The sequence below is a fragment of the Muscardinus avellanarius genome, assembly GCF_963383645.1.
Source record: "Muscardinus avellanarius genome assembly, chromosome: 1".
In the NCBI taxonomy this organism is placed as follows: Eukaryota; Metazoa; Chordata; class Mammalia; order Rodentia; family Gliridae; genus Muscardinus; species Muscardinus avellanarius.
This window is the reverse complement of record NC_137786.1, coordinates 187,889,240-187,907,551: the sequence shown is the minus strand read 5'-3', so window position 1 is coordinate 187,907,551 and position 18,312 is coordinate 187,889,240. Positions and strand designations below refer to the sequence as shown.

The 18,312-nt window shown below is 45.6% G+C and overlaps 1 protein-coding gene across 1 annotated transcript in view; it reads right to left on the bottom strand.

Annotated features, from left to right (window-relative positions):
• Nucleotides 1-18,312, bottom strand: part of PARVA (parvin alpha) — a gene marked incomplete at its 3' end in the record, with an annotated part of 169,563 nt that overhangs the window by 49,456 nt on the left and 101,795 nt on the right. Inside the window, exons 2-3 of the mRNA XM_080705250.1 lie at nt 1,838-1,927; nt 1,688-1,758 (exon numbers count right to left, since the gene is read on the bottom strand). Coding sequence (XP_080561376.1) covers nt 1,688-1,758; nt 1,838-1,927 — 161 coding nt within the window. The remainder of the gene's footprint in view (nt 1-1,687; nt 1,759-1,837; nt 1,928-18,312) is intronic.

Sequence of the window (18,312 nt, the reverse complement as noted above, 5' to 3'; positions counted from 1 at the left end):
CAGGGCATGGATATAGATCTGGGGATCAAAGCTGAAACTTGAACTATTCAGAGCTTGTTCTACTATGTCTCCCCTCTTTGGATATTTCCTGCACATGCAGCAGTACATCCCAGTACAGTGAATGCCCTGGCAGGACAGCTTAGGGCTAGGCCCTCTCCAGCATCCTCCAGCACTGCCCACACAGGAGAGGTACAATGGAAGGCACAGCCTCAACCTTCTCCCTGCACATCAAGGTGAGGGCACAGTGCAGATGACAGCAGGAACAGGCTAGATACCCAACATTCAAAACCCAGTCCACTTGTGGGGCTCAGAGCATGGCCACCAGCCTAGGCTACCTTCTGTCTGCTAATTCCTTGAATTCTGGGATAAGGCACAGGCAGAAGGATATTTCCTCTGAGAAGATTGCCCTTGGTCCTCCAGTGCCTCCTGACATGCCCCTGCTCTACCAAGGAAGCTATAACTATGGCAACAACATCCCTGAGTCTGCTTCCTTCCATCCAGTGTTCACTAAATAATATATGACACCCTCTCCTAAATCCTGGGGGGTTACAACGATAAAAAATAAAAGGCAGTTTAACCCCAAGAGACTCACCATTGAGTGAAGGAGAGAGAAAAGTAGTAAGTTTTGTACTAGGATGTGGAGACTACAGTGACAGAACTAAAAACAGGGGGTCACTGAGGCACAAAGAGGCTGAGTCATAGTACAGAAGGCTTCTTGAAGGACGTGACTGTGCTTTGACTTTTAGATAAAGAACAGCTAGAGCACGGCCCCCAAATACCACCTGCAGGAGTGTGGGCTTCACCCTGTAGTCAATGGGAAGCTCTAGACAGGCTTTGATCAGGAAAGGGATGTCTTTGGATGACTCACTTGCCTTTCTGTCTTACATGCAGCTTAGTAAAGCTGAAGAGGAAGGACACAGGCCAGGACCGAGAGGAAGAAATGAAGAGTTTGGAAGGGATGACCAGATGCTGGCTACTGTGCCAGGTACGTGACATATGCTATTTCATTTATTCTATTATTTGGATTCTAACTTCTCCACTCATCTATGATCACAAACAAACCACTTGGCTTTTCTGAAACTCAAGTTTCTGCACCTGAAAATAGGGTGATACTAAATCCTGCCTTACAGGGTGTTGTTTTATGGTGCTGGGGTCACACATGCTAGGCAAGCACTCTGGTGATGAGCTACATCCCTCGTCCTAGCCTGTCTGAGTGCTTTTTTTTTTTTTTTTTTTTTTTTTTTTTTGTGGGTCTGGGGATGGAACCCAGAGGGTTTTGACCTCCGAGCTACACCCCCTGTCCAATTTTTTATTCTTTTTTGAAACAGGGTCTCGCTGAGTTGTGGAGGGCCTCACTAAGTAGCTGAGGCTGTCCATGAACCGTGATCCTCCAATCTCAGCCTCCCAAATGCTGAGATTACAAGTGTGCACCACCACGCCTGGCTTGCCTGGGTACTTTTGAAGGTCTTGGGTAAGGGCAGTGGAAGGACATTATGAATGCTCTGATCCTGGCCAATATGAGCTCATTTGTCACACATCACTCTTATCATCTAGATGTCAATCTACTTGACTAGGGACTTCAGTGCCTATATATTCTCTCTGCAGTGGCTCATGGAGCATCTGCAGAGAACAGGTGGTCTATAGACACCAGGTGGGCCCAGGAGAGCTTCTCCTAGTTTCTCCTTACCTTCACCAGTTCCTGAAGTTTGGGGTCACTGCGTGAGTTGGGATCCACCATTGTCCGCACTTCATTCTCCTCTATAAAAAGAAAAGGAATTGAGTGGGGCTGGCTTTCCTGGAAGGTGCTAAACTCATCCAGAAAGACAGAGGGAGTTACCCAGCATGGTGTCCTCAGGGTCCAGCTCGAAGGGAATGGGGCTGAGGGGCAGGTTGATTGCATTCATTCCCTCCTCTTGAAGCTCTGACACTGCAAGACAAGGAAGGGCCTGGTCACATTTCAGATGACTGATGGCAGGGGGCGGATCTCTGTAATACACACTTGATACTGATAATCGCCCACGAAGGTTAGAGTGCAGCTGTTAGTCTGCGATCAATTGATGGCTGCTCCTTGCTAAGAGGATCCAATTATCCCCTTAATCTGACCTCTTCTGCATGTTGCCTTTCCTACTTTCCTGAGAAACATGGAAGTCTCCCTAGCACAGAGCTATGTCTCCTTTCAGAAAAGATCTCAGGAGAAACAGAAGTGGGTTGGGCCCCAACTTCTTTCTTAGGCCACTGCCTGACCCTCCTTCCAGGGCTTACTGTCGGGGACACAGTGGGCACCAGTAACTGGTGTGGAAGAACCCAGTTTGAGGCTAGGTTTATATGTGAGCCTTTCCATCCTTGTTCCGCCCTCCCCCTGCACCCAGCTGCTGCACAAAGTCTCAGCCTCTTGCCTGGGCGCTGGTCCAGGGCCTTCTCCTCTCATGTGTGGGGGACTCAGGGCCAGTCACCCCACCCCACCTCTCGAGGCCTGCTCCCTCAACTGGAAAGGAAGCATTCCACTGGATGACCAGTAAGCTTCTCAAATCCTAGAAATCTACAATTGCATTTTCCTTGAGAAACACTAAAAGAGGTCCATAGTCACTAAAGGCATCCCAGTCTGTTTTCTTCCAAAGACCCCTTAGCCCCGCCTGTGGAGACTTAGTTTTAAAAAAAAAAAAAATCCTGCCACCAAACCAGTTGTGCAATGAACATTTGCTGAGTGCTGACCTTGGATTACCCCTCCTAAAAGCTGTGACTTACATCCCCTTACTTTCTGCCAATTAAGCACAGAAAGACCATTTTCTCCGAAGGCTTTGGGCACCGGGAGGTTCTTAAGGAGCTAATACGGCAGCTGCCATCAACCTTAATAAAAGCAACGGCCCATCTTTCCATTTTATTTATTTATTTATTTTATTGACTCTGGCCTCCCTGATTGCCAGCACAGACTTGCAAGAACTCTTAAGCACAAGGCAGCCACTTACAAAGAGTTCTTTCACATGGGCAAACTCAGCGTAGCTGCAGTTGGGTAGGAAATGAGCTGCCTAGCAAAGACAATGAGAGAGATGCTACTTAAAAACACACACTTGCATCAGGTCCCTTGCCCTCTAATCCCTCCAGAGCCAGCCTTTGACATTCACCGTGAACACTGGATCACTGCTCGGTTACTATGTAGAGTCTCCAAATTCACAGACACCCACCAGGGTAGAAGTCTCCTCCATAAAATATGGCATAAAAAAAAAAAAAAAAACGCAGATGGCACCTTCAAAGCTTAAGTATTCTGGAAGTGTAGGACTGTATTTGTTTTCCAACTACCTCAGACTTCTATAGTTTCTAGTCCCTCCAGTTTGCCCCCCCTCCCAAAGAGCAGGTGATTTCTCACAAAGCCACACAGCTTTTATTACTCGACAGGCATTGCCATGCAGGCGCTGGCCAGTGGCTATAAAGCCATGCTTCAATATAGATGTGAGGCTGAGCTTCCTGGTTGGTGAAGACACTTGGGACCATTCAGCATCTTCTTGTCTGTAGCTACATTCTCCCCATAGTTCTATGGTGTCTTATAGCCACGTATGCTACTTAAATTTTTTTTTTTTTTTTTTTTTTGGTGGTACTGGGGTTCCTGGAAGCCCTTCTACCTCCAGGCTACACTCCCAGACCTATTTTTACATTTTTATTTGGAAACAGGGTCTCCTAAGCCAGCGCGCGCGGCGGGCTTCAAACCTGCGCGATCCTCCTGTCTCTGCCTCCCAAGCGCGGGGATTACAAGCGTGCGCCACCACGCCCGGCAGTGCTACTTAAATTTTAATGAACTAAATATTTAGTTCCTTAGCTGTACCAACCACATTTCAAGGGCACTACATATGGTTGGTACTTACTATCCTAGATTGCACAGACATAGAGCATTTCTAACATCACAGCAAGTTCAGTTGGATGGTGCTGTCTTAGGGGATCCCCTTTATTTAATCCTGACGATGTTTACATTTAAATCACCAGCCCAGGCTGGACCCTGAGATCCAGGCTTGTGAAACTAATTGCTTACTGGATGTCTTCTCTTAAGTCTATTAATAGAGCTCTCAAACTTAGACTTTCCAAAGAGAAATCTTGAGTTTCAATACCCTCACCATCACCCTAACAGCACAAGAGCAAATCTGTCCTTTCTGTGGTGTTTTCCTCTTCAGTAGATGGCCTCACTGTTTATGCAGTGGGTTGAGCCCAAATCCAAGGCATCACCCCCAAGTTCTCTTTGTCCCTCACCTTTGCATCTCACACAGTGGCTAGAGTTCTAGGCTCCACCTCCAAACCAACACCTGCATCCAGACACTTCTCGCCATCTCTCCATCCTGGTTCAAGCCACTATTACCTTCTACCTGAACCATCGGTGCCGCCTTCTAACTGGCCGCCTACTTTCTCTTGAATCTCCCCATCCTCAACTACTTGCCACAGTGTAGCCAGAAGGTTCTATAAAATGTAAGTCGATTCTCTTGCTCTAAACTTTCTGATGGCTTTTGATCATGCTTAGAATAAACCTTGTCTCCTTGCAATGATTTAGCCCTCCGCCTCCCTCTCATGTTTTATTTTCTTCACAGGAGAACTCATCACAATCTAAAATACATATTATTGATATATCTGATATCTACTTTTCAGAATGTAAGCTGAGCAAGGACTGGCACTTTCCCGCTTCTGTTCACATTAGGTGCCTCAAAGGATAGCACGCCTCTGATGATAGCATGGTCATGTCTGCTTGGATCCAAATTCAAGACCTGCCACATAGTAGCTCTGTCACCGTGGGCAAAGTCATCATCTCTTGTGCCTCGGTTTCCTCATCTGCAAAATGGGAGTGAGAATGGTATTGCCAACCTTCCAGGGCTAATCATTAAATGAGTTAATGTATGCATTCAGAAGAGTGCCTGGTAGGAACAATTTAAATATGTGATGCTATTAGTATTATTCAAAATGATAACTCAAGCATAGTACACAGTCAAGAAATGTTTGCTGGGTAAATAATCCATGATTTGGGACCATCCTTCACCTGCACAGGTTGTGTATGTAGGCAGACACTGCCACCATAATTTATGGGATGGAAAGCTTATTGGGTGGAAATTTCTTGCCCCCAGGAAAAAGAATACGCTTGCATTTTAGCCTGACCCTGTGTGCCTGCACATTCCTGGGGCAGCTTATATTTTGTAAAGGAAGAAAAGCTGCATTTGTCCCAAGACTGTTGCACAGCCTGAGCCAATTTGTAAACATACAGCATTAAACATCTCTGAATGTGACCAGAAAAGCAATATTTACAGCTAGTTCTCCTAAAGGTGGGTCTAAATGGGATCTCCTACATGCAGATCATTGTTAAAAATGTTTTCAGATGAAAAATCCATAGCCAGAGTCCTCCTCCTGCCCTGCTTCTTTAATTCACTCCCAGAGACATAGCATACCCAAGAAGAAAGGCTGAGATATGTTTGCAAAAGAAATGTGTTTTTTTTTTTAAGAAATGATTTGATACAAGAACATCATTCCCATTCCATTAACTGCTGACTCTGAGCCAACTGTTAGTAAAAGTGAATATGCAAACTGCCCAGTTCAGCCCTGGCCCCCACCCCATGGGGCCCCATTAGTGACCACTTTGCCAAAACAGCCCTCCTGCTTTGGAGGTTTCGTTTGTATTAAACCAGAGCAGGGCCCAGCAGAAGCCTCATGCCAGTCCCTGCAGTTGCAAAGTCAAAGAGCTGCGATTGAATTTTCTCGGCACAGAATACGAATATGATGTTTACCCCCCGAACCTCCTCTAACAATCCGAAACTAGGTCTGAGTGTGCAGCCCTCAGTGTCTCGCAGCACCATTAGTCATAACTTAATAAACAGCTTAAATGCCCAGCTGAAGGTCGGGCTTGGGAAGGCAGGGAGATCGCCTCCACACCCGAGGCACTCACCCTGAGAAAGGGGGCTGTAATTTTCCAAGAAGCACAGCTTGATGCTGGGTTCCAGCTGCACATCGGAAAGTATATAGATAGGCTTCAAAATATGAAAGTGCCAGATGTGAATCCTACCTCTGTCTTTACCAGCTGTAGGGCCTTTTGTGACTTACCCTCCCTGAAATTCAGTATAAAGCAATCTCTACATCAAAAGCATCGCGGACACTGCTGCCTTCTTCCCCTGTATTTATTCTGTTACTGAAAGAGTTCTCATTTTGTTCCAGGATACACCCCTCCATCCTGTGCCTCAAGGTGAATGCCCCAGCGCTTTGAATGAATACTGATGACCTCAATTCTGATGAATCGTGATGACCTCAAGCACTGTCATTGGACTAGCCCCAGTCTGAGCGGCGGTAGGAAATTTCTAGGATCTTCTAGGAATAGTTTTCCTCTATTTTGAAAAGAGGTCCAAGGATGTGGTGGCATATTTCTCCTTCTAATCATTTTTGTATCAGGATGTTGCACCTGGAATTTGCTGCAGCCATTTTGTAGCTATGATGTGAGATAGCCCAGGGAAGAAGCCAATATGCTAAGGTTGTCAGGAAAGAAAGAAAGAAAGAAAGAAAGAAAGAAAGAAAGAAAGAAAGAAAGAAAGAAAGAGAGAAAGAAAGAAAGAAAAGAGAGAAAGAAGAAAGAAGTTGTTTCTTACTGATGCTCTTGAGCCACTCTAGCCCTACAGGTCTTGTTATAGGAGATAAAATAAATTTTCTTATTGTTTTGGCCAGAAGAGCAGGTTTTTTTTCTTTTTTCTTTTTTAAGACTTAGAGATCAATCTCCCTAATGAGTTCATGGAGACCCAGTATTTAAAGTTGAGGGCAAATAGGTCTGCAATTAAAGACTTTTTTCCTTCTCCAGGAGGAACATAAGAACTATAGGTCTCAGATACTCCAGACTATGTCTAGAAATTCAAAGAACACCAGAAAGAAAACAAGTATAAAGAGAAGAGTGAATAAAGGTTTTTAAAAGTAAAAAAGGATCCAGTTATGCAAGTCCATTAAGTCCATTCATCCAACCCATCACCATTACTGGGCGTCCCCTCTGTGGTAGACCCCACACAGTTGGGAGACTTGACACAGACCTGCTTTAGTCTGTGCACAGATGGACGGAGAGGCAGGCCCATGAACCCAGCAGGCAGTATGCACTTGGAGGTGAATGCTGACTAGAGGACTGTGGCAGCTCAAGTGAATGAGCCTCACTTTGGATGAAGATGACTGGGAGGGAGTTCCAGAAAAGGGAGCATTTGGACTTTGAAACATGTAAATTTTCACCCAACACAAGTATACCACAAAAAGCACAGCTGTGAAAAATCAGCAAAGTGTAGAAAAACAGGTTTTGAGAGATTGGTGATTACATTTGAGTATCACACAGGGGTTAGGAGTAGATAAGCATGTGGCGTCCAGAGTCTTAGCTTAGGATCTTGAAATCAACTGTTAAAAAAAAAAAAAAAGACATAATGCCCCTAAAACTCCCAGAAATAATAAGTAGTAAGGTTGCAGGATATAAGGTGGAGGTATAAAAGTCAGTTATATCTTATACAGTAGCAATGAATGATTGAAATTTTAGTTAAAAACATGATATCATCTACAATAGCATAAAATAGATAGGGTTGATATGATTATAAAAGCCCAATAAGGAAGCATCAAAACACATGATTTCAAATTATACTATAGAGCTTTAGAAATAAAAACATCATGGTACTGGCACAAAACAGACACATAGATGAGGAACAGGTTAGCAGATACAGAGACAAATCCACACACTGATTTTTTTTTTTACAAAGATGACAAGAACGTACATTTAAGACAGCCTTTTCAACAAATGGTATTGGGAAAACAGGTTATCTGTTTGTACAGAAAAATGGAGTCAACCCAAGATGGATCAAAGACCTGGAAATTAGATCAGTGACTATGAAATTACTATAGAAGAGCATAGGTCCAACACTCCAACATATAAGCACAGGTAAATAATACCTTATAAGCTCAGGAAATCAAAATAATAATTAATAAGCTGGGTATGTAATCCTGGCACTTGGAAGGCTGAGACTAGAGGATCGCAGTTCGCAGACAGCCTCAGCTACTTAGTGAGGCCCTCTGCAACTTAGTGAAACCCTGTTTCTTTCCTTTTTTAAAAAAAAATCTTTTATTTTTGAAACAGGGTCTCACTGAGTTGCAAATAAAGAATAAAAAAAAGTAGGGCTGAGGGTGTAAGCTCAGAAGTAGAATGCCTCTGGGCTTAATCCCCAGTACTGCAATAAATAAATAAATATATAAACAAATGTATAGACAACTTCATTGAATAAGGCTGGGGGCATAGTGCTGAGCTCACCATCTTTGGAAATGAGTAGAGTCTGTAAAGCCCAAAGATCCTGCAACTACGCATTGAACTTGATAAAGTTATTTCCCATGGGAGTATGGTTCAATAATTCTGATCTGCTTCACATGTGTACTAAAACTGAACAATTAAATAAATGGACAGTGGATGGTAGGAGCCAGGTTTTCCAGATCAGAGTGGGAGGCTACTGACGAGCAAGGAGGGAAGGTGAGGCTGATCCACGTGGCACTGGACTAGAGTTGGAGATATCAGTAAGAACTCATGTTTAGCTTAATATAGACACGTGATTAGATACAGAACTAGAGAGATGGGTACCCCATGGGTTAGTACACACACACACACACACACACACACACACACACACACACACACACACACACACTTCCTTACTGTGTTAGCTTAAACGACCTACAAGAAGAGCCCCTTAGAAACAATGAACAAACCTGGGGCCCAGATCTTGGTTTCTAATTAATCTTCCAACAAAAAGAACTGGGGTTCCCTGGAAGAAGTGGCTAATTCTAGGACTGGAGATAGAATGAGCCAGAAAGTGAGGATATAGAAAGGAAGAAAGAAAGAGAGAGAAGGAATGTCAAAAGGATAAGGAGCTGACCGAGACAGCCAAAGTTGGGACAATTTGGACAATGAGATAAAGTTGTTATGGATCATAACCTAATGTATAAAAATCTACATAATCCATGCTAACATAAATGACTGGGTAAGTTAATATACAAGGGAGAAGAGACCAATATTCTGTGCAGGATTCCATATATTTTACAGGGATCCTCTGGCAGGAAAGAGGAGTAACTCCCTATTCCTTAAAAGTGGGCTGTACTCCGCCCAGGGCACAGGCTTTGAGCTGGGCCAGCTGCAGTCCATTCGTTCAGAAGGCACCACCTCCACCTCCTACAAGAGCCTGGCCAACCAGACGCGCAACGGAAGCCTGTCTTACGACAGCTTACTCACTCCTTCAGACAGCCCTGATTTCGAGTCAGTGCAGGCAGGGCCTGAGCCAGACCCTCCTGTAGGCTACACCTCTCCCTTCCTGTCAGCCCGGCTGGCCCAGCAGCGGGAAGCCGAGAGGCACCCACGTTTGGTGCCAACTGCCCCAGCACATCGAGAGCCCTCACCAGTCCGTTATGACAATCTGTCGCGCCACATTGTGGCCTCCCTCCAGGAGCGGGAGAAGCTGCTGCGCCAGTCACCCCCACTTCCGGGCCGTGAGGAAGAACCAGGCCTGGGGGACTCGGGCATCCAGTCAACACCAGGCTCAGGCCATGCACCTCGCACTAGTTCCTCCTCAGATGATTCGAAGAGGTCGCCATTGGGCAAGACTCCACTGGGACGCCCAGCTGTTCCGCGTTTTGGCAAGCCAGATGGATTACGGAGCCGGGGATTAGGGTCCCCTGAACCAGGCTCAGCTGCCCCGTACCTGGGCCGATCTGTGTCTTACAGCAGCCAAAAAGCCCCACCCGGTGTCTCTGAGACAGAGGAAGTGGCCTTGCAGCCATTACTGACACCCAAAGATGAAGTACAGCTCAAGACCGCCTACAGCAAATCCAATGGGCAGCCCAAGAGTATAGGCTCGGCCTCCCCTGGCCCAGGCCAGCCGCCTCTCAGTAGCCCCACGAGGGGCGGAGTCAAGAAGGTGTCGGGGGTGGGTGGCACCACCTATGAGATTTCTGTGTGAGCCTTTGGCACCTCCCTCCCCCACACCTCTGCGCCTACACCAAAGGGCCCCAGGTGGCCACCTTCCTTCCCTCAAGGGGCTCCCCTCCCCTGCATGGACATTTTTTAAACCACCGATTCCAAAAGGATGAGGAGTGTTTTATAAAATGCAATGGGGTTGGGGAGTTGGGGCCCTGAGACTGGGGTAGCAATCCCCCTGTTACCTTTTAAGACCTTCCCTTCCTTAATCCCTGGACCAGACTCAGTGGACATTTGTGCAATTGCTCGCCCTGGAGGGAACCAGATCATTTTTAAACCAGAAATAATTTTTTTTATTATTGTTACGGATTCTATTTTTTTCCTCTTCTGCGTTACCAGGTGTGTGTGTACATATATATATATATATATATATATATATATATATATATATTATAAATATCAAAGAAATTATATATCTATCCTGGGATGGGGAAATGAGGGAGGGATATATATATAAGGAGGGGGAATTTTCCCTTTCCTCAGACCAGCAGGAAAAGAGGAAAGACATTTAAGTCTTCCTTTTTCCCATGGTTCCCTCTTTTGTTCCAGTTATCAACTAAAGAAATAGCGCCCTTCGTTGGTGCTAAGTGATTAGGAAGAAACCTGGGGAGAGGCGAGCCTGGGGTCTTGGTCAGGAGGGACTTACTTTGGAGAGGAGAGCTGGTTTTCTAGCTCACTGGTATTCACTTCCCCAGGAAAGGGGTCCAGTTCCATGACATTGGTGGTGGTGGTGGTGGTGGTGATGAGGAAGAGAGCTTGGTCTAGCTCAAACAATTACTGGATAATACCCCCTTCTTGGGGGAGAGGGATTAGGGTAGGCTTCAGTGACTCCTCTCAAAAACTTTCCCTTCGCTTACACGGTTACCATGATTTTAAAATCCAAGGCCAGGAGAGAAAAAAAAAAAGCAATATTTTCATCACATGCCAAAAACGGGGTAGAGAGAAGGAGCGGCAGCCTGGCCCTCCACGTGTCCCCTGGGTGTTGCCCCTCAGCCCATCTCAGTATGGTGCTGGGTGGAGGGGATGCCTGGGTTCTCACCTCTAAATAGGTAAGACCCCAGCCTCTACACAGAGGCCCTTTTATTTTTTATTCTGATTACCCATTTTAAACCAACATGGAATAAAAAGAAATCCTGATCTAACCAAAAAAAAAAAAAAAAAAGTGGGCTATACTTAGTGGCTTTCTTTAAGAGTGTCCCTCTGGAAAAGAGAGAAAATAACTTTACAGCTCAAACACTACAGATGATCAAGGTCGACATCAGCAGTCACATGTCATACACTGATATCACAGGATAAACACGGCACCCTACTGCTGTGGTCTTCTTTTTCAAGTCATAACCCCGACCCAAGCATGAGCAAAATACCACACAAATTCCAATAGGAGAGATCCTAAAAAACACTTGAAGCCAGGTATGGTGCCACACACCTGTAATCCCAGCACATGGGAGGCTGTGACAGGAGGACCGCACAGGTTTAAAGCCAGCTGTAGCAACTTAGTGAGGCTCTCAGCAACCTAGTAAGACCCTGTTTTCAAATAAAAAAAAGGGGGGGGGCTATGATTGTAGCTCAGACGTAGAATGTCTCTCGGTTCAATCTCTAGTACCACAAGGTACTTATCCAGAACTCAAAACTGTCAAGGTTATCAAAAGAAAAGTCTGAGAAACTATCACAGCCAAGAGGAGTCCGTGAAATTATGATAGTGAAATACAATGTAGAATCCTAGGGCAGAATGACTACCTCTGTTAAAAATACATATGGATAAAATAAATACATATAGACTTCAGTTAGTAATACTGTATCTATCATTGTCATTAATTATAACAAAAATACTATATTGCTGTAAATGTTGATCAGTGGAAAAATTGGGTATGGGATATATGGGAACTGTACTATCCTTGCAATTTTTCTGTAAAACTATCCTAAAAATAGTATATATTTTTTTTAAAAATCAATCTGAATTTGCCATTATTGCAAAAAAAAAATAGTGTTCACAGTGGAGGGCAGTCTGTGATTTTATGTGCCACATGTTTCCTCCCATCACCAAGGAGACAGTGGTAATTTACCCATCATCAGCTGAGTTCTGTAGAAGCATTTGTATGGGGGACAAAGCACAAAGATAATTTCAAAGCCCTACAGTGCGCACTGTACTCATTCCCAACTGAGTACCCAACTTTCCAGAAAGAAAGCACATAGTTGTTTTTTAAAAAATTGCTTCCAGAGCTGAGAGGAAAAGACAGAGCTTCCTTATAATTTAAGGATGCCTAGCAGGGTCATTTCTACTTACCCAAAAATGGTCTGTCTCACTAGTAAGACTATCACTAAAGGTATAGTGGTCTCTTCAATGATTTTCTGTAAGAGTTTTGTATATCCATGGTCCCTGATAGGGGTCTTTATATTAGGGGCTTTTATAATTTTTTTATATTATAATAGTGGCCAAAGACCAAAACTTTGATAAAATAATACAAATGTAAGCTGGGCGTGGTGGCACACACTTGTAATCCTCGTGCTTGGGGGGCTGAGACAGGAGGATCACACAGGTTCGAAGCCAGCCTCAGTTACTTAGTGAGACCCTGATTCCAAATGAAAAATAAATAGATCTGGGAGTATAGCCCGGAGGTAGAAAGCCTCTGGGTTCCATCCCTAGTACCACCGAAAAAAAAAAAAAAAAAAAGAAAAAGAAAAAAAAGAAAAGAAAAAAAAAGAAATGTATTATCCTTTTAGATTTTTATTTTTATTATTTTTATTTTTTATTTTTTTGGTGGTACTGGGGGTGGAACCCAGAGGCTTTCTACCTCCGGGCTATACTCCCAGACCTTTTTTATATTTTATTTGGAAACAGGGTCTCACTAATTTGCTGAAAGCCTCACTAAGTAGCTGAGGCTGGCTTCGAACCCGTGTGATCCTCCTGTCTCAGCCTCCCAAGCGCGGGGATTACAAGCATGTGCCACCACGCCCGGCTCCTTATAGATTTTTAGGCTAGAAATCAAAGGTGGGTCTTATTTAACAGAAGCCAAGGTGTCAGCAGAGCGGAGCTCCTTTCTGCAGGCTTTTTTTTTTTGGTGATACTGGGGATGGAACCCTTCCAACTCTGGGCTACATTCCTAGACCTATTTTATATATTTTATTTGGAAACAGGGTCTCTTAAGCCAGCGAGGCTGGCTTCGAACCTGCGCGATCCTCCTGTCTCCACCTCCCAAGCACAGGGGTTACAAGCGTGTGCCACCACACCCAGCTTCTGCAGGCTTTTGAGGATATATTTCTTGCCTTTTCTAGTTTCTAGAAGTTTTTCACACTGCTTGGCTTGTGGTTTTCTTCTGCCATCTTCAAAGCCAGCAAAGGCGGGAGGAGTTGAATCCTTCTCTTCTGTTTCTCACCTCCATGTTTCAGTATCCTGCCATTACACTAGGTCCACCTAGACAATTCAGGACAATCTCCCTATTTTAGAATCAGCTGCTTAGCAACCAACATTTCAAATGCAACCCTAATTTCCTTTTGCCACATAAGGTAACACTCACAGATCCTAGGGACTTAGGGCATGGACATCTTCAGGACGACCATTATTCTGCCAACAACAGCTTTTTCCATCCAGGGACAGGTTCTGTTCTTAATACTCACCCTTCCCTCTAACATGTGGGTTCAGTTTTCCTCCACATGAGACTGCCAAAAGAAAATGCAAAATTCCAGCCCTGCCCATTTGGTCCCTTAAACAAGAGAAGGCTTATGACTCTTAACAGAAATGATACTTGTTTCAGCAGCCACAATATATGGCACAGGAGACCAGTTCTCGGCAGTCTCAGCAAACCGCCCGGGTCTCACTGTACTGTCCTATACCTGATACAGCGGTGTTGTCACCAGGATTTCACATCTGGCTCTTGGAACACAGCCAAAGGGAGGAACTGGAGAGGCTGGTGTTGTGATGGGAACTGACAGGAGGATCCTGAGGCTTAAAGTTTCCACCAGAGTCTTTGTTTGGGTTGGTTTTATAGTCTCTGTAGAATTGGAAGGCTGCCAAGCAAATGGCCCCAGGGCATTAACTCCCTGCTCTGCGCGTGTTCCAGCCACCCTCCAATAGCTAGTGGGCACACAGGGAAATGCACGCATCATTGGTTGGCTCCAGACTGTTAAAACTATCTGAATGAAAAAAGCACTGGTTGAGGTCTCAAGCCACAGGGGTTAAATTTAAACACTACACAGGCACACAGGGTCTGGGAGTTGGGGAAAAATATACACTGTCCTTTACCTCTTGCCATGGCCGGTTATCTCTCTAAATTGAGAACCACGACCACAGCTTTGGTTTTAAGGTCAGCCTCTCCAGGTGCGGATGGTGGTGTGGATGTGCCATCCTGGGTATGTGCATTATGGAAAATGCCACTTTATTGTGCATAAGTGTGCATTTGCAAGTTCCACATGCCCTAAACATTTGTAAGGGCCTTGGAGAGAACATGGCACCTGATCTAGCAAGCTGGCCAATGAGAAGTGTGGGGGTCATGAGTGACCCAGCCAGGATAGAGCTGGGACTCCTTACCTCATTAACAAGGTAATTTCTGGTGCCAGGGCTGGGCCAGGAGCTATGAACACAGAGACAGACCTGCCTGGGCCAGCTGGTCCCTAAAGGACAGCTACCTTTGGGCTGTCCTCAGAGCCCAGTAGAGTGTGAGGTTCCTGCTAGTCACTGAGTGCTAGAAAGATACATTAGTCTAGGGGCGGGCGTGGGGGTAGTTGGGTTGAAAAACTACAAGGAGATGTGCTAAGGGCCCCAGGCAGTTTTGAACCAAGACCTGAGAGTAGAGTCTCCTTGGTCATCCAGAGGGAGCCTCAGAGGCTCTTGTTGGAAGTTCAGGACCAAGCAAAAGGCTCCGAGACACAGGTGTCCTTGTCTTTGTGCTCTGCCCAAGCTGAGTTCCCCTTCCCATCTGTCTCTGTGGTTCTTTGACCATTATGTCTATACCCTTCTTATTTATTACTCCTGAAAAGCTAGTCATTTATTTTTGTAGTGGCTCCATGCTGCTTGGAAAGTGCCACATCAACTACAGGTCCACTTGAACTCCCGAGTGGCAACATCCATGGTAATGATGGCTGAGCGTGGCCCATAGCAAACGGGGCACAGACGTGCTCTGACCAGGCCAGTGTGTGGTGGGTTAATTCTGGCATTGTCTATCCTGAAGGAGCCCTCTCTTGGGAAACCCTGGAGTCAAAAGCGATGGTGAGAGAACACACTGATTGCATTTCCCTTGGACCAGGCTCACAGCACACACATACAGTCAGTTAACCTTCCCAACATTTCTATGCACACGGACTATTCTTATCCCCATTTTATAAGTGGGGATAGTAAGGCCCAGAGAGGTTATACAGCCTGATCTTATCCCCATTTTATAAGTGGGGATAGTAAGGCCCAGAGAGGTTATACAGCCTGATCAGGTTCAACCTGATCTGGCAAGCTGGCCAATGAGAAATGTGGGGATCATGAGTGACCCAGCCAGGATAGAGCTGGGACTCCTTACCTCATTGACAAATAAGGTAATTTCTGGTGCCAGCTAAAAAGGAAAGCCCTGATTTAATCCCAGGACAGCTGGCTCCAGAGTTTACATTCTTAACACTACACTATATACTATCTCAGTTTTATATAATAGCTTTTTTTAAAAAAAATAAAGTTTAGTCCATTCAGTGAGGCAGATAAAATGTTCCCCACACAACATGTACCTCTAAAAAAGCCCTGAAAATACACATCAAATCAGGTTGCAAGGCATATTTGTTGTGAAGGTGAATACTTCTGTATTGCTGAAGAAGTCAAGAGAAAGCTGAACAGGGATGACCCACATCTGCTAAGGCTCAGGGCTTTCCCAGGCTCTCTAGGGCAGCTCAGCACTGGTGAGGTCAGACTCACAAGTGAGTGATGAGCCAGGTGTGGTAGAGCACACCTATAATCCCAGTACTTGGGAGGCCGAGACAGGAGGATCGCAGGTTCACAGCCAGTCTCAGCTACTTAGTGAAGCTCTCCACAACTTAGTGAGACCGTGTTTCAAAAGAATAAAGTAGGGCTGAGAGTATAGCTCAGAGCTAGAATGCCTTTGAGTTCATTCTCCAGTACTACTCAAACAGAGAGAGAGAGAGAGAGAGATGTGATGTTTGAACAGTATTTTTTGGTTGTGGGGATTGAACCCAGGGGCATTCTACCTCTGAGCTATAGTTTTTATTTTATTTATTCATTTAAATTTTGAAAGAGGTTCTTGCTAAGTTGATAAGCCTGGGCTTGAACTTGTGATCCTTCTGTTTCAGCCTCCCAAGTACTGGAATTACAGGCATGTGCCACCACTCCAGGCTTGAGTAGTATTTTTGCTCACTTTAAGTAATTGGTTGGTTTACTTCTGGCTCTAAAATAAAAGCATGCTCATCTCAGACAACTTTGAAAACCTAAAAAAAATGAAGAGAAAATAATTCCGCTACTTCATGAGAAACTCTGTTAACATGTTACATTTTCTCACACACTCTCTGTGTTTTATATACACACTTTAGGTGCACACAGTGTCCTTTTTTCACACCACACAACCCCACTGCATATCCTTATGCCATCAAGAATACCACTACATGGTTCCTCGCTCTCTCCTGAAGGCAGACTTCACGTATGACTTCCACATTCCTCAGCTGTTGGATACTTTGCTAGTTTCCAGGTTGCGGGGAGGCAGCTGAATCTAGAAAGCCAAGCTGCTGGCTAGCTAGGAAGGGCGAGTGGGTGTTCAGACCACAGCCCAGCAAGTGTGGGAATGGGGGACTCTGGGGACCTGATTGCACAGCCTTCCATGAGAGTCGGAGCTTGTGCTGTGTTCTTTCTCCTTCGTGAAGGAAGCCAACGCTTGGAAGAGTTCCATGGCTTCCCTTAAGAGATCCTTAGGGGATTGTAATAGCCATCTTCGTTCTCCCATGTCTTAGTCATTTGACAGCAGGGAAGAAATGCCAGGGCAGGGGTGAGGAGTGGGGAGAGCGAGACAGAGACCCAGGAAAAGCGCATTGCATTACTGAGCTGGTGTCTTGTGGGTTCTGGGTGCAATCTCTACGGGGCCTCTGATGACCTGTAGAAAGTACCTGGGGGAAACTTCCCTGTTGTTTGTGGTCACTCCCGAGGAGCTGCCTTGGCACTGCCAAGCTGCACTGGGTGCAGGGTAGGGGGCTTCAGAAACTGGAGCCCTGGACAGAAAGGGGTGTGTGACTAAGGTGGGACCCACAGTGTGCACCACACCGACTCACAGCTGGGCCGACACAGTGGTGGCCGTGGGTGCAAAGGCATCTGCTACGCCTCTCTCCCCAGGAGGGAAATCACAGGTGACTGGGTGGGAGTTCAGAAAGCATATTTTTAGGAACAAATCTGGGATGGGAACATTTTCTCTTCCTTTAAGGAAGAAGCAACCAGGAACAGCCTGGCTACAAAAACCTGTTCTTTTTATTATGACATTAGGCTAATGCCTTAAAAAAAAAAACCAAAAAACAAAAGCCAGGCGTGTTGGTACACGCCTGCAATCCCAGTATTTGGGAAGCGGAGACAGGAGAATCATAGGTTCAAGGACAGTCTTAGCAAGTAGTAAGATTCTGTTTCAAAATTAAACTAAGAAATAGGGTTGGGGGTGTAGTTCAGAGGTAGAATGCCCCTGGGTTCAATCCCTAGTACCAAACCAAATCAAACCAAAACATTCCCTTACCTTGACTCTAACATGCTCATGCTGGAGATTCTGGGGTGCTCGGGCTCTGAGCCCCAGCCTTGCTCAGTCCTGCTCTGGAGGGCAATAGGCAATGCTGGTGGACAGCCTGCTCCCAAGAGCCCAACGATGGCTCTGGGGGCCGGGGAAGTGCTCTAACTTATGCTGAACTCCTGTGGGGTCAGGGTCATACCGAGGGCTTTCTGAGCTTTGCCTCACCCTTTATGGCAAACTGGGGAAGACACATCTTCTTCCTGGGAACAGAACTAAAGTTTCAGGACTAGCTCATCCCTTGAGTGCTGAGCAGTCAGCAAGCCCCTGTCTGGTGGAACGGGGATGCATAACGCGTGCTCATTCCCTTCCTCCGATTCTCAATGATTGTGCACTTGCCGTGAGCCATGCACTACTCTAGGTAGAGTAAGCCCTTGCCATGTGAGCCAGCGGTCATCCACACCCTGAGTCTAGGGGGACTGACCCTGTCAGAGCTCCAGGTGGTGGAGAAGCGTGAGGGGAAGCTCAGCACCGCCAGGAGGGACCAGGGGGGCTCCCTGGCACAGGTGGTGCCAGACCTTTCTGTGGACAGAGCTCTGTTCTTTTCTCCATCTAGCCCATGCAGCATGCAATTATACATCTGTGTGC